This window comes from Ctenocephalides felis, unplaced genomic scaffold (genome assembly GCF_003426905.1).
Source record: "Ctenocephalides felis isolate EL2017-DRISC unplaced genomic scaffold, ASM342690v1 CF-g0.4_SCAFFOLD_01492, whole genome shotgun sequence".
In the NCBI taxonomy this organism is placed as follows: Eukaryota; Metazoa; Arthropoda; class Insecta; order Siphonaptera; family Pulicidae; genus Ctenocephalides; species Ctenocephalides felis.
The window spans coordinates 6,118,800-6,134,832 of NW_020537646.1; the positions used below are offsets into that span (position 1 = coordinate 6,118,800).

At 29.5% G+C, this 16,033-nt stretch overlaps 1 protein-coding gene across 1 annotated transcript in view; it reads right to left on the bottom strand.

Moving 5' to 3' along the window:
* Positions 1 to 12,161, bottom strand: part of LOC113370365 (TWiK family of potassium channels protein 18-like) — a 14,273-nt gene extending 2,112 nt beyond the window's left edge. The window contains exons 1-5 of the mRNA XM_026611031.1: positions 11,930 to 12,161; positions 7,323 to 7,412; positions 6,932 to 7,100; positions 6,349 to 6,509; positions 5,496 to 6,071 (exon numbers count right to left, since the gene is read on the bottom strand). Of these exons, the coding sequence (XP_026466816.1) occupies positions 5,496 to 6,071; positions 6,349 to 6,509; positions 6,932 to 7,100; positions 7,323 to 7,412; positions 11,930 to 12,161 (1,228 nt within the window). The remainder of the gene's footprint in view (positions 1 to 5,495; positions 6,072 to 6,348; positions 6,510 to 6,931; positions 7,101 to 7,322; positions 7,413 to 11,929) is intronic.
* Between the last annotated feature and the right edge of the window lie 3,872 nt (positions 12,162 to 16,033).

Here is a 16,033-nt window from a genome sequence, read left to right on the forward strand (position 1 = left end):
GCACTCAGGGGCATTGGGACCAGGAAACTGGCCTGGATCTAATGAAAACGAATGATAATATAAATGTGATATAAATGGAATAAAAGTCAGTTATACAGCAAATTATGTTATGAAATGTAGATTATGTTGTAAAATATAGTAATATTGGGCATTAAATTATATGTGATTTGTAACTAACAATCATTTGTAAGAGCAATTTATTAGTTACTTATATTGTGAAATATAGCATGAAATTGTAAAATATAGTTAATAATGTTGCAAAATTTCGCTCAAAATACAGTATAATTATATTGGACATTAAATATGATTTGAAGCTGATCATAGGATAACTTTGTCAAAATTTGGGTTTAAGGCAAAAAAATTGAAAAATAAATGTACTGTAGTAAATACTAGTATCAAATTTATTAATATTTTTTTGGAATTATAAAAAAATATTTAATAAAATTGAAATTCGATTGTATATGGATATTATATTTAAATCTCGAATTCAGTGTTGTTATAAGAGTTGCTGTTAAAACGTAGGTTCCAATGATTGCTACATCAATATCAATAATTTAATTATTTATTTATACTTGTTTCGGCACAAGATATGAGTTATCATTCAGCTGGAGTAAATATTTAAAATCTAAAAATTTATTAAACAGCAAATCATCATTAATTACAGAACTTCTTTACAAAAAAACATGGTTACAACAGAAAAATTGTATATGAACGACGTATCATTTAATTTTGCTTAAAAATGACTAAAAAATTTAGTGAAATTATAAAATTGAATTGCTTTCTATTTGGTACATAATATCAATATATTAAATACTGTTATCAATTGTATATGTGTTATTGATTCGCAAAGTGTGTCGTATCGTGTCTCTCATATATTCTATTCTTATTACAGTAGGTACTGACCTGGCCCAAAATGATCCATCCCAAAGTCGCCTCAAGCAACATCATCACTTATAACATATGTATCACTGATATATAAATTTGTTGGCAAAATAAATCACTGATTTATGCCAAATCGTAGTTTCTCCGACGGTTAGGTTACGTTATGTATTGCACTCACGTCCAACACTGAACCGCTCCGAAACAACCGCGTTTGAAAAAAAAAAATTCTTTCACAATTCAAACAGTGATTCCGTTAAGAGGCAAGAATGATGATTATTTTGAGATCCGATATCTAAGTTTTTACTTCGCTTTGTCAATACGAAGACATACGAATCCGATCCAAAACTGGTTTGTCCAGCAGCTCTGGTTTGTAGGACTTTGTCATTGTATGGTAATTCGATTTATATACATTAATAAAACCATAATGTTCGTCGTCGATAGGCATACATGGCTAACAGAACAAGTTCGGAGGACAATGAACTGTCTTTAAGACACAAGATCATAAACGTTCTTAAGAGCGACATAAAAAGTGCGATGAAGACTATGTTGACAGGCACGTTTATTTTGAAACGACCAGCATCGGCAACATCGGCAACATCGACTAGGCGAGGGATAAAAGAACGAGGAATGCAACGAGCAAAAATTTATTTAATTTTAAATAAGGGTGCAAAATTTCCAAAAAAAATGCAGATTCTATGGTAATTCAAGAAATCATATTGGTCATTAGAGCTTAGACTCGCATCTCAGAGGTACCAGTACGGAATTCCGGCACAGTGTGCAAAAAAGTTGATATGAGTAAAAATTGTATTTATATATTGAACAACATATTTAAATATTAATAAAAATAAATGAGCATTGATATGTTGCAATACCATTGAATAGAATGAAAATGAAAAGAATGTAGTAAGTAATAAAGGCCAGTAAAAATAAGTCTATATGTATTATTATATTGTTTCATAATATACGTACATCCAAATAATTAAAATCCGATACTAAATCAAGTTATGCAAATTCATGAACTCTAAATGATTTTCTAAAATAATCAACTTGAGAGTCAATGACTAACTTCGACAACTATTATCAAAATATTATGTCTATCTGTCATTCTACATTTTTTACCTTCCCGAAGACAAACTTCAAATCCGATACGGTAATTTTAAGTTTTCTCAAGTTCAATCGTCATTCTGAATCGTTTGTTACCGATATTGCAAAATTTAAGTGTTTGTAAGCTGAAATTTGACTTTTCGTCAAGGTTTACCCAAAAACTGTTGCACCGATTTAAAAAATTACAAATGCCTTTGATGAAACTGAGAAAAAGACTCAACTTCGCTAAAGAGTTTTTTCATATTTAGCAGATATGTCTAAAAATTTTCCATCAGATCAACAATAGGTCTGAAATCTGCATATTTAATTTTTCTATAACAAATCGGAAAAACCAGTTTATATATTGCAATAGTACCTGCAGATTTTTACTAATGAGTTGATCTACATTAATGAGAAAAATGTCATGCAAGGACAAATATAACAAGGTTTGATAAATGGATAATTTTGCAATTATAAGATTAAAAATATTTTTCCATTATATTTCCAATCAAAATGTATCATTTGTATTAGATTCATTCTAATAATAAAAATATAGAGTGGTCAACCGTTGGGTTTTTTCCCAAAAATCGACGTCGAAGGAGAAAATTTAACTGAACAGCTCGCAGGAGTTCTGATAGATGTTCCAAAATAATAAATTTGCCTTAAAGAAACTGTGATCGTGGAAATTAGAAATTAAAATTATAGCAAATCGTATTTCTGTCAAAACAAACTTCTTATTCAGGTAGTTATTAAAAGCGTAAAATTATTCTATAAATATTTTTGGATTCAGATTTTTCTTGACGAAATAATTTAAAAAATTTCAGGGATCTAATATGCCGAAATGTTATATCGCGATTTAACCGAACTTTGTCTGTTGTTTTGATTAATCATATAAAAAGCATTGAGCAAATTAGAATAATATATATTTTTTTATATTGTTTACGTACTTTAATAAATAAGTAGGTGATTTACCTTATACATTTGCATTGCTCAACAACCCGCATAATAACATCACCGATAACAACAATATTTATATAAAATGAAACCTAAAACACTAACTCATTTCCAAATGCAATTTCAGTCGCAAAGTGTCACATAAAATTCAATAATAAATTAATATTTAATTAGTGGTATTTTATTACATGTGAATGGCATAAATCACAACTCGTAATGTTGCTACCAGGATCATGTTTGATTTGTGTGATTTTGGTGAGATTATTTATGATTTATATTGAGAAATTGAGATTTGTTCGACATTTTTATAGCATGTTTATTGTCGATAAGCTTAGTTTATGAGTTTGCAAACGATCCGATTTGTATAAGTATTGTAGTGAAATTTGTTATTTGAGAAATATTGTTCAGCCATATTGTGTTATTTAGTCATAGAATATTAATTAATTTTATTTATGTACCAAGAAAATGCGAAAAAGGTTTAGTATTTTCATAAAAAAAATAAATGTGGAATAAATGTATTGGTTTATAAAATTACATTAGCAATAAGTTGTGATATAATGGCTATGAACTAATTCCTTAAACAACATTGTTGATCCTAGATGATATAACAGTAAACACTATTTTTCTAATGGATTTTAAATTTTTGGAATCGGTATATTTGTTTTTCAGAAAACGTTGACTAAAAGCGAAGATACACATACTTTTTCAATATTGGTGTCAAACAAATCAGAAATACTTGAAATCTTGAGAAAATATGATATCAGCCTCTGGCGAAAACAAACTTCTTCGACAAGTTAATCAAACATATACAACAAATCAATAAATGCTAGTTTTTTATATATAAATTATACTTGAAGCCTATTTTTTACTAATTTTTTCCTTCTCTTTTTAGATTTGGCAACCCTCAATTTCGGAGCAAGCTCTTCCAACAAACAACACCAGAAGTATAGCAACTACTGCCTACATAGCCTCAAACGCCATAAGAGAATGGTTCGATAATTTTTCACAAGGATTAAATAGAATCGGTTTCAATAATAATAATAGCAATGATGGTCCTTCGAATGTTGCAGAATTTAGTCACGATTATTTAACGGCCGACAGATTGGCCAGCTGGTTGAGAGATCATACGAAGTTCTTCTCATATTTGAGGGACAAAGCTAATTTGTTCCATTTGCAAAAAATTATGAAGATTTCTGGTGCAGCCTCAAATCTAATTCCATCGACGGCTAAGGTTATGCCTGATGTTCGAGTTGGTAATGGGACTAATTCGACTAGTGTTTAATAAAAATATTTAGCAATATAATAAGTTTGCAATAGTCGTATAAAAATTGATTTACCAACAACTCTTTTTAAAAAATATATAAACATTAAACTAATAAATATTGTTGTAAAGGAGATTTCTGATATTTTATCTAATTTAAGTTGTTTTTATTAATTTATGATAAATATTATTTGATTTAATTTCTGCAGCACCTCAATGTACAAAACAAATAATAGTATTTTACGAAGTTGTCGCTTCGAATAGAGCGCTAAAATTACACAAAATAAATAACATTGTAAAAATGAAGTCATTTTTAAATTTGATCTATTTAAGTGAAATTAATATTATTTTATAATATGACAATTTCTTAATTATATCACAAAAATACAAATCCAAACATACTTACAAATATACAATTAACATTTATCACCATAACGCTTTAATAACATGTAACTTACATATAACTTTTTATATGAATTTATGTAAAATGAAACGTTCTTCTTTTAAAAATATTCCGTTAATATTGTATTTTTACTTTATTCTAATTAATTGCAATATGTTTCAACTTATAAGTTGCAAAAGAAAAATATCTCAATCGCAATAAAACTGGAGTTTTTTTTTCATATATACTGCAACTACACGAACCTTAACGTTATGTTTAAAGTTATAAGTTTATGGTATTATATAAAACATTTCGCATCTACAATCATCTAATTCTTGTAAATAATTTACTTTATAACTATTTATACAAATAATTTATGAACTAGGTCAAAATAAAAACCAATACAAAAGTTTTATAATTCAAAGTTTCACTCGCTGTATAATAAATGGAAAAATAAAGGTCGTACGGAAATGTAGAATTGTAAATGTAGAATCTTTTTGATTTTTTTTTATTTTTATATTAAAATCACTATATTTTCTATAAATAATAAGTGGCTTAAATCGGCGCGTATCCAAATTACAAGCTTTATTCTAAACCAGTTTTATTTTTATTTTATTAAGTATAATAACTATTTGTCCGTTACTATTATATTAACACGTAGTAGATAGATATATCGAATACAGGATTACTTGATAAATAATTCAATTTATGATTATATAATAATAATAATTCGTAGAAAGATATTTCTTATTTCAAATGTAACAATTTACATTGCTGTGCTTTCTTTGCCTTCAATTTGTGTGTTTTCCTCTTGTAGAGTATATATACCAGACAAACTTATGGCTGGTACGTCACCTAACATTTCGGGAAGCTGGTGCATGTATCGATCAGTTTCTGTATCGAAAAAGCCCCGTGGTCAAGATTTTGCCTCATGTTTCAATCTGTGAATAATTTCTTCATGCATAACATTGAAGCACATAGCAGTCAGAGCCATTCCGGCTAAAATATAGCCGGAACAAAACCACGTGGTGAACGTTGATTCATCTTGAATCATATCGCCAAAACCAACGGTGCTCAATGACATGAAGCAAAAATATAATCCGTCTATGAATGACCAGCCTTCGAGTTTGAGGAGCGAGAGAGCGCCTAGGCATATGTAGCCACTCATGGCGCCCAGGCAGAGCAATACTGGTGCGAGCAGGCTCAGGCCGCTCAGCTCGGGCGGCGAGGTGACGCTGTGGTCTTGCAAATAGAATGGTTCTTGTAATCCTAAACGCTCTTTACGCATTCTGCGCTCCTTGTCGGCCATTTGGCGCTCATCGTAACAGCAATATCCACAATTGGAACAAAGACAACAGCACAGGGCTCGGGAGAACACACCACGAGCGACCCTCGACAACAGACCGCCGGCACTTGACAAGTAGAGTAAGGTTAAGGGAATGCCGACGCTCGCGTAGGCCAAAGTCACCGCACGGCCCAATGACGTCCGCGGTGCTACGTTACCGTAGCCTGTTGGAAATTTAACGATACGTGAGGGAAACAATCGATATGCCAATTGAAAGCCAATAATAAAACAACAAATGAATAAAGCACTACCTAAACATCCACTGAAGATATTGATATAAGGTTAATTTAAAAACAAAATCGGATAACGCACATAATAAACATAGTAAATCGCATGCAACGAGCAACAAAAATATAATAAACCAAAACGCCTAAATCGCATAAGTATAAGATATATAAATCACACCATTCAAAGTTTTCTATAATAATTAATTCAACTTACCGATAGTTGTCAAAACTGTCAAAGAATACAGAAAAGCTCTTGCAAAAGTCCATTCATAATCACTTTGCACATGAGTTGAAACTGATACAACTTGCGAGTGAGATTGCGAATTGGATGGATCTAAATCCTCCGATAACTTCTTTACAAGCTCTTCTTGGAATCTGGAAATAGTTCATAAAAAATAACATTAGATGTCAAATATAGCTCATCAAAATTTCTGAATTGCCAAGATGTGGTATTCCGAGAAAAATGTTACTTTATGTACAATGTAAGTGGAAATAAATATACGCCAGATTTTAGACTGCACTATAATCACGTCTTTAAAAAAGTTATCATAAATCGCAATAAATGTGAAATTTTGCATAAAATATGCGCATAAACTTAATTTATAAAAAGAGCTTAAAAAATTTATTTTGCACTTAAAAGTAATAAAAAATATTGTTAATTCTAATGTAGCATTCTTACTTCAAAAATAATAGTGGTATGAAACAATTTAATTATTTGAATTTATAGCAACTATTATTCCTTAATATTTAATTTGATATCTCGTTTGGCATATATAACAAAAATTTAATATATTTACCTGGCTATTTCAAGAGCTGCCAACCTTGTCCAGTTTTCTCTGTAAAGAATATTTAATGAGACTGTTATATCCCAAATATTTTCTACTGTCCTGGCTCGAGCTTCCGCGTTGCTTCGGCTCCATTGTGCAATTGTTTGGTTTAGTGCCAACGACGATTTCAAGCTTTTACCTAATAACAACATAAATGCATTCTATTTAAGTAATGGCTATTTATCTTAATAACAATGTAATCTTCATTCCGTTTGTTTTAGATAGGTGAAAAAATAATTAGCAAAATGTAATGGTTAAAACAAAATAATTCTCTAATGTATTTGAAGAGTTCCAACGAGTAATTTAATAAAAAAAACTTCGGAATAAAATACATCGTATTCTAAAAAATCTGAATTCTTACCAGTATTCGGTCTCGTGACAGCCGCAGATGCAAGTGATCTCTGAGGAGCAATTGCAGCATCTCCTTCTATGGCCAAGAATATGAAGGATCCTGTAAAAGAAAATGGAATTATTTTATATATTATATAAATTTTTAAAATAGAGCAAAATATATACAAAATCTCATATAAATGTATAACGCAAATATGGACCGATACTATGTATATATTTTATTCAATAGTAATATCAAAATATAGAGTACCAAATTCTCTGTTCCAACCGCGCAAGAAGTTTACTATTATTATTATTACTACAAAAGTAACAGAACATTGCAATTATTTCTTAGCTTACAATAGTAGAAAGTAATTTAAGGCAAGTTGAAATTACACATTTTGCAATGGCATAAATATAAGTTAAGCGCATCGCAAATTTACGCCAAGAAAATGTACTCATTACATATTTATTATTCTGAAGAGACCATAAACAAGAAGCCACAACTTCGTACGAGCTTTCGCATATGAGTAATTCCATTTAAGCTAGGGACAAACTTGTGGCAAAATAAACACATACACATAGACATATATATATATATATATATATATATACAACCAATCTAAGTGCAAATGTTGCAGGCGGTGGATTCAATTTTCAGGTAAATTAATACAAACTTTGTGGTGCTATCACCTTGCGCAATTGCACGCTGAAAGTAACTACTGCAATATTTTTGAACAAACTAAACAAAGTGTGTAAAAAATGAAGAAGGCTATAGAACATTCTCGAAAAAATAGTAAATTGATTGTTATTAAAAATTTTCATGTTCGCTTATATAAAGGCCATGTAAAATCAATTATATTAAAACCAAATTAGACCAAATTATGATATTGTTATTTTGTTTCATTTTTATTTATAGTTCTAAAAATGCAAAAATTTTGACTGAATAGTTTTTGCTACTTCTCTATTTTTTATATATTTTAAACTGCAAACACAACTTAAAGGTAAAAGTTTCAAAAGGCAACGCAATGGTTGTTCTATTTATATTTGATATATTTTATATTAGATTTTTTTCATCTATATTTTTAAGAAATGTATAACACTACTGCTCGATATCAGATTTATTCTGGGATTTCGTGATTTTGAAACCAGGCGGTTATTACAGAGCTACAAAGCACCTAAAAACTCTCGATCATAAGTTCTTTCTTCTAAAATTTTAAATGCCTTTCTTTAAACTTCTTCAAATCAAAAAATGTAGATATTATTCATTTCATTGATTTATATATATATAAAATATGTAAATATAATGTATAGAAATGATCTAATAATTTTAGTTGAATTAATAAAATTATAAGTATATAATAAGCTTTATATGAATATATATATATATATATATATATATATATATATATTTACGTATCATTAACATTAAATTTATTTGGGCCACATATAACCGATCTCAAATTCAAATTTTATTTAATTTTTTGGCATGACGTGTTTAATTACCCGGAGTTTACTAATATTAAATTTTGGAAAAAAATGTTGTTACTTTGTAATTATTTAACTGTACAAATATAACGGAGAGATTCGTGCAACTTATTATCGAATAACATATGATGCAGTCCTGAAGATAATATTGCAATAATAACCGTTATTCTTGCCAAGATCCGATGAGCAAACAAAATAAATCGACAAAATCAAAAGGAATAAAATACTGTATCTTTTGGAGTTCAAGTTAGTATTCGATATAATTTTCGCACGTGCAGATGTAAAATGATTTTAAATATGAAAACTTTCCACCAGAAATTTTGTTCGTTAGAGAATGCATAAAAAATAATTGATAAAGCTTCTGAAAAACTATAAATGATCGTTCAGTTTAAGGTGATTTTTAATCATTCGAAAAGTTGCCGGAGAAGTGGATGGACAAATTTAAATTAAATCGATAGTGGTAAAAAAATTTATAATGAGCAGTAATGCAATGTATTGCCCGTCTAATACAGCGACGGGAGCGGCGGGACAATTATTTACAATGTTATTACAAAGTGTAATGGCATCTCCTTGCAATCTTACTAGTAAATGGCCTGAAGATTGGGGAGAACATTTAAATACAGGTGAAAAAAATATATAAAATAATCAAATAATACATAAAAATATTAAGAAAACTTGCAAATATTATACTTAGTACTCCATATTTAATTTTGAACTTGTCTTGAAGAAATATTAATCGAATAGCAAACTGTCTAAAAATAATGTAGTATAATATGAAATTTTATTGAAATGATTTTTATGTATATTCCAACTATTATATTAAAAATTGTATCAAAATATAATTTAAAATTGCATCCAATTTTATGACTAATGTGAAAAAAGTTCATAGCGAACATTGACATTATTTATTATTCCATAAAATTTTATCTGCACGTTAAAGTTTTTAATATGATTTTATAGGTTATTGCATGTCATATTTTGTAAAAAAAAAAGAATTTTATTTGCGATGTAATTTAAATATTTTTTTTAGACTTTCCAGTGTACGATTTTATAGTGGTGGGTAGGTTCTGCAGGATCAGTTTTGGCCCATCGTCTTGCAGAAAATAAAAAATGGCAAATTTTACTAATTGAAGCTGGTGGAAATCCTCCTATCACTTTTGAGGCAAGAATACTTTCAATAAACAATAATTGATAATAAATTATTTAATAATTAAACTCGTTATTCGACACTATATTATAAATGACTTCTTAAAGATTTTTCAGTTTCTAACTGAAGGCATAAATTCGATGAATAATTACTTCACGAAATTAAAAGCAGAAGCAATGAGATTATTTATTTGGTTCAGCTGTTAATTGTTTGACTTAAGTATAATATTATCTGAATATATAATTATCAGCATATGAATAAACAAATGTAGTCCATATTTTTACATCATCAGGTTAAGGTGCTAGATTAGTTATTTTTATATTTATTTAAATTTCATATTTTATAGATCCCTTCAATGTTCTTCTCTACCCAAAAGACCGATATGGATTGGGGGTATTACACAGAACCCAGCGATCGATATTGTTTAGGGTTCCGTAACCAAAGTTGTTACTGGCCAAGAGGCAAAACTCTCGGTGGAACTTCCGCCATGAATGCAATGGTTTACATTCGAGGAAACAGAAAAGACTACCATGCTTGGTCATCAGCAGGCAATGAAGGTTGGAGCTATGACGAAGTTATTCCATTCTTCAAGAAATCAGAAGACATGCGTGCTCCTCAAGTTTTGGATCAAGACTATGGACAATTTCACAATACCTTTGGTGATTTAAAAGTTGATAACTATTATGATCCTGATACAAAACTGAAACATTCTTTATTAAGGGCTGGAGGTGAAATGGGTTTACCCTTAGTTGATGATATCAATTCAGATACAAAGGTAGGAATAACGATACTTCAAGGAACCATAGATCACGGCACAAGGTGCAGCTCGGCAAAAGCATTTTTAACTCATGAACAAAAAAATTTGCACGTTGTTAAGCATGCTTTAGCAACAAATATTGTGATTAATCAACAAAGCAATTGGGCCATAGGTGTAAAATTCAAACGCAAAGGTAAAAGTTATACAGCTTGGAGTACTAAAGAAGTAATATCAAGTGCTGGAAGCATCAATACCCCACAATTGCTTATGTTAAGTGGAATTGGGCCAAAAGACCATTTACGTGAATTGGGTATACCACTTGTAGCAGATTTGCCAGTTGGAGAAAATTTACAAGACCATCTATTTCTTCCAGTTTGGGTCTTGCTTAAAAAATCAAATCAAAGTATTTCAAAAAAACAAGAAATTAATGCTATTTATGATTACTTCATGAATCATGACGGTCCTTTATCTGGTGTCGATATAACAAATGTGGGAGGTTTTTTCAATACCGACGAGCCTTACTCATTTTACCCAAACACGCAGCTGCATTTTGTTCTCACTCCAAACAATGATGACAGCGGATTGCCGTTAATAATAGATTGTTTTGGTTATGTTGATGAAATAGGACAAACTTTAATGAAAGCTAATAAACAAGGTGATACTCTCCTAACGATGTTAAGCATTCTGAATCCAAAATCGAAAGGTTATATAAAGTTACAAAGTAAGGATTCCAATCAACATCCTAAAATTTATCCAAACTACTTGTACGATCCTGATGATATGCATGTAGCCCTCAATGCGGTCAAATTTATGGAGAATTTTGTTAAAACAGAAGCTATGCGAGAGTTAGGTGCTGAAATTATAGATTTGAACATACCAAACTGTACCAATTTACCAACATTTAGTCAGGAATATTGGAGATGTTTCATTCACAACACGGCAACTACTGAATATCATCCATCCTGCACTGCTAAAATGGGCCCTGTCGAGGATAAATCCTCGGTAGTCGATTCAAGATTGAGGGTTCATAAAGTTAAAGGATTACGTGTCGTAGATGCTAGCATAATGCCGAATATTGTCAGTGGTAATTTAAATGCTCCTACTATTATGATAGGAGAAAAGGCAGCTGCTATGATCAAGGAAGATTGGCAGGCAAATTAACCACAGGCTTACGCGAATCATACAAATTACATTATATAATGTAATTATATCATAAATGTAATGTATTATAAAACTATCCACTTACCTAGTAACGTGTAGGCCAGCAATAAAGCACAAATGCCAAAATTAGTCAGCAATCCTCCCCAAAGGGCGCTGTTCTTCACGCGACCCAAACACTTGGTGCAGGAGCTCTGGTCTCCTCGGCTGTCGGCGCTGTCCAGGCCGCAGCTTGGATTTTGTTTGATGCCACCCATATTGCCCTTCTTTGTGAATTCTGCATACGGTTTGTAACGATATTTTCCACTATCTTTTTCCATGTCACAAATCCATAGTAATTGATATCCTTCAGCGACGTATAGTTAATTGAGAATAGAATCTGAAATAAATTAAATAAATGAAATTAGTATTAATTGATAATTGTAAAAATACTGAGGGTTTGTTATATTTAAATTTATACACATCATGACAAAGTTTAAACCAATTAATAATATTAATTGTATATTTAATGATAGTTAAAAATAAGTTAAAAATAAGATAATAAGTTAAAGATAATAATAATTTAAAAAAAATATTTGAATAAGCTAAACACATTAATTCACATGTAATGATAGTAATAGTTCAAGCACTAGAATTAAGACACAATATTATGATGTTTAATATACTATTTAATTAAGCTAGTAAAAAAAATATTGCAATATAAATGAATTTATTATATAAAGTGCTGACACATAATTTAGGAAATTAATTTACTAAATTTTATTAGTTGTAAATTTATTTACTAACGATAAATATTTATGATTTTGTTACATCTATATAATTATTCATCCTAAATCTTTCAACAGGATTAGTGAATAGATTTGCTAAACAATTATCAATTATGTTAACTTCGTTCGTTTCTAATCACTAGTTTATTGTCTTTAATTACACTCTCTATAATATTCATCTCTATCTCTCACAATAAATAATCTACTCCCACAATATATTATTCTTTTGTTATTCTATCCATATGTCACGCTATTTACTTCAACATTCGGACATATAAAGATGAATATTGTAGAGAGTGCAATTAGAGACAATAAACGAGTGATTAGAGACGAACAAAGTTAACAATTATGATTCAGAAATATTTTTTACGTTTTGGGGTATGGGATTTCGCTTTCTTCAGGAACTTTGAAATTTGAAACTATTTTTTTTTTAAATTAAGCACTCACTAAAATTCAACATTTTAAATTGGAGTTAGATTTTTTTATATATTTTGAATTTTGAACAATTTTAGAAAATAATTTTCAGCCCTCTTAAATTCATCTGTAACTCTTCTCATCTATTCAACAGAATGGCTATAAAATATGTGTTTTGTGATAAATTTTATTTATATAAATTATAATCAACAACAATAAAATAACAGTAAGTTTAAAAATAAATCAATGTCAAAAAATAAAATGCAAGTTCTATTTTAGTTATTTACATATAAAAAGCAAATTAATAAAAACACGAGACACATAAATACTGTTATGACAACAAATTATAGATAAAGTACAGATGCTTAAATTCACAATCGCACATTATCCTTCAAATGCAAGTGTATATAAATAACATATCACAGTTATTATAATTAAATATATATTTTAATAAATTGACTTATGTATAAGATGTTTTAATGCGCCCTCACCTATCTCAAGCTTACATCCACAGAAATTTGGTAGCACCACTAAAACTCGAAACAAGCGCAGTCTTTTTCACTTATGTAAAAAACATTGAATCATACAGGTAAACAGCCACAATTATAGGTACCATCCAATTTTTATTCTAGTGTATTACAATGAAATTTTCATAAGAAAATGGCACAGAAACATCCGAATCACATTTGCGGCCAGAAGTCAATATATTGTTTGCTCATGCGCCGGAAAAAGGCGCAGGCGTGCGGCGAACGCGCCGGAAAATATCATCCCCGAATAAGTTATTCACACATTTTACATGAATTATTCTATCCCCCAAGTACGAACCTATTTGCGTACACATTTGTTATGTTTCAAAGATGGAATTTTAATTTATGTGGAACGCATTGCGAGATCTTATAGGATCAGATTACAGATACATGGGGACGAATGATAATGGGAAAAATAGAGATTTAATAGACAAAACTGCATAACACTTTTGCATTGATGATAAAAAGATAATCACAGTATTGTACATACATATCTAATAAGTGTATTATAGACCAGAATTAATTATTTAATAATTAATAATAAAAATAACTCAAACCTCGTACTTTATTAATAGAGTAGATCGTAGAATATAATAGAATATAGAATAGAGTAGATAGTAGAGAATATAGTAGATAGAAGTTTATGTTGCTACAAAAAAACACATTTTTTAAATTTGTGTGCACCTTCATATGTGTATATCGTCCAAAATTTCGCTTTTTGTTAACATTTTATCGAAAATAGCTCGAATTGCTATTTTTATGTTTTATCAAGGTTTCAAGTCATTATAGATGACTTGATATCAAATTTGGCAAAAGTAAATGGGTAAGATCGTACTTGAGCCTAAATTTGACGTTTCGTCCCCAAAAACGACTGCATCGATTTCAGAAATTTAAAAGCCATTTGACAAAACTCAATATGACCTCGTGTTTATTATTTCACGACGATTATCTTTCTTAACAGACAAGTGCAACATATCTGTCTACATTTTGGGCAAAATCCTAAAAGATTTTAAAAACTCCGAAACTGTTCTAAAGGTCTCTAAGAAAAAAGTCTGTCGTAGAAGTACGTATTCCAAGAAAACCTATTTCTCGATTTTGGTATTAGTTGAGCGTATCAATGAAATGTTTAGGAATTTGTTGTTTTTAAACTAGTATTGTAAAAATGTTATATATGTGTCATTTAATTGACAAGTTTAGAATCGTGCTGATCAATTTTTGCTAAAAATCGGCTGTGTCGTCTAATTGATTTGTTCAACAATTTTGAAGAAACTTTGTATGATTATAAAATTCATGGTCTTACAGAACATCCTAAAATATTATGAACCTAAAAAAATGTCAATGTTCGGAAAATGGGTCTAAATTGCTAAACCTCAATTCCTATTGATTGCAACTTCTTTTAGTTTGGGCAAAATAGTACAGCAAGATAAAAATTATATAATAACATAATTTATAATATGCTATTTATGTATATAATTTATATATAATTCAATAGTGGTAAATTTTGCAGTGTTCAAACTGCTTACGTCTAGGTAATTTTATTTAAAGTATGTGTTTAATTACATAATTTATAATGTTATTTTTAACTTCCCGTAGGGTGATTTCTCTAAACCAGCCACGCAGCATAATCGCTTTGAAAAAAAGATTTTCAGAAAAAATCGAACTACAAAAAAAAAATTCAAAGTTTTCAAAAAAGTTAACTTCAAAAATTTCAAAGTTTACCCAAACATTTTTTTCAGTAATCATTCATTTTCAAAGATTTAAAAAAAAAATGCCATGATATACGCTTGAACTTGATATGCGACTAAAAAATTAAATTTTATTCTATCATGGGTATTACAGTGTTCATTCAAAAGTGGTGTTCTCTATGAAAATGTATGGTTTTCGTATTTCATTTAGTCTATCCAAAACAAAATGAATAGCAAATGACGAAAAATGGGCAAATTGTAAAAATGATTGATCGGTTTGTTTGACCCGAATCGCAATTATTTCCAATTACACGCGGCGATGGTTTCGCGGAATGCTTTTTGCGCGCCCCCCATTTGGCGGGTGAGATTAATGTAATTTCTACCACATACTTCATTTAATTTTATCTCGATGGCGTTTCCAATAATGTATGAGGTTTTTGTTATAATTCAATTCACGAGCTTTCTATTTAAATGGAATTCAAAACACTGGCTATATTTAAAGTATTTTTTAAAATATATTCTGTTTAATAAATTTATTTAACAAATTAAACTTTACCTTTCTTACATTAAGAATTGAACTTGGGATTGAGGGTGTTTGAGAAATCATAACTTGTATATTCATAGATACTGCAAAAAGCAAGTATCTTAAAAAATTTGTTAATTAATTTGTAATATATTTTATTTTTTAATTCTCTAATACTTAAAAGAAGAATTATTTGATCGAAAATTTTGATGATTTCACATGTGCATAAATAAATTTATCTTCAAATTAATAATATTAGTGATATGCATAGTTATC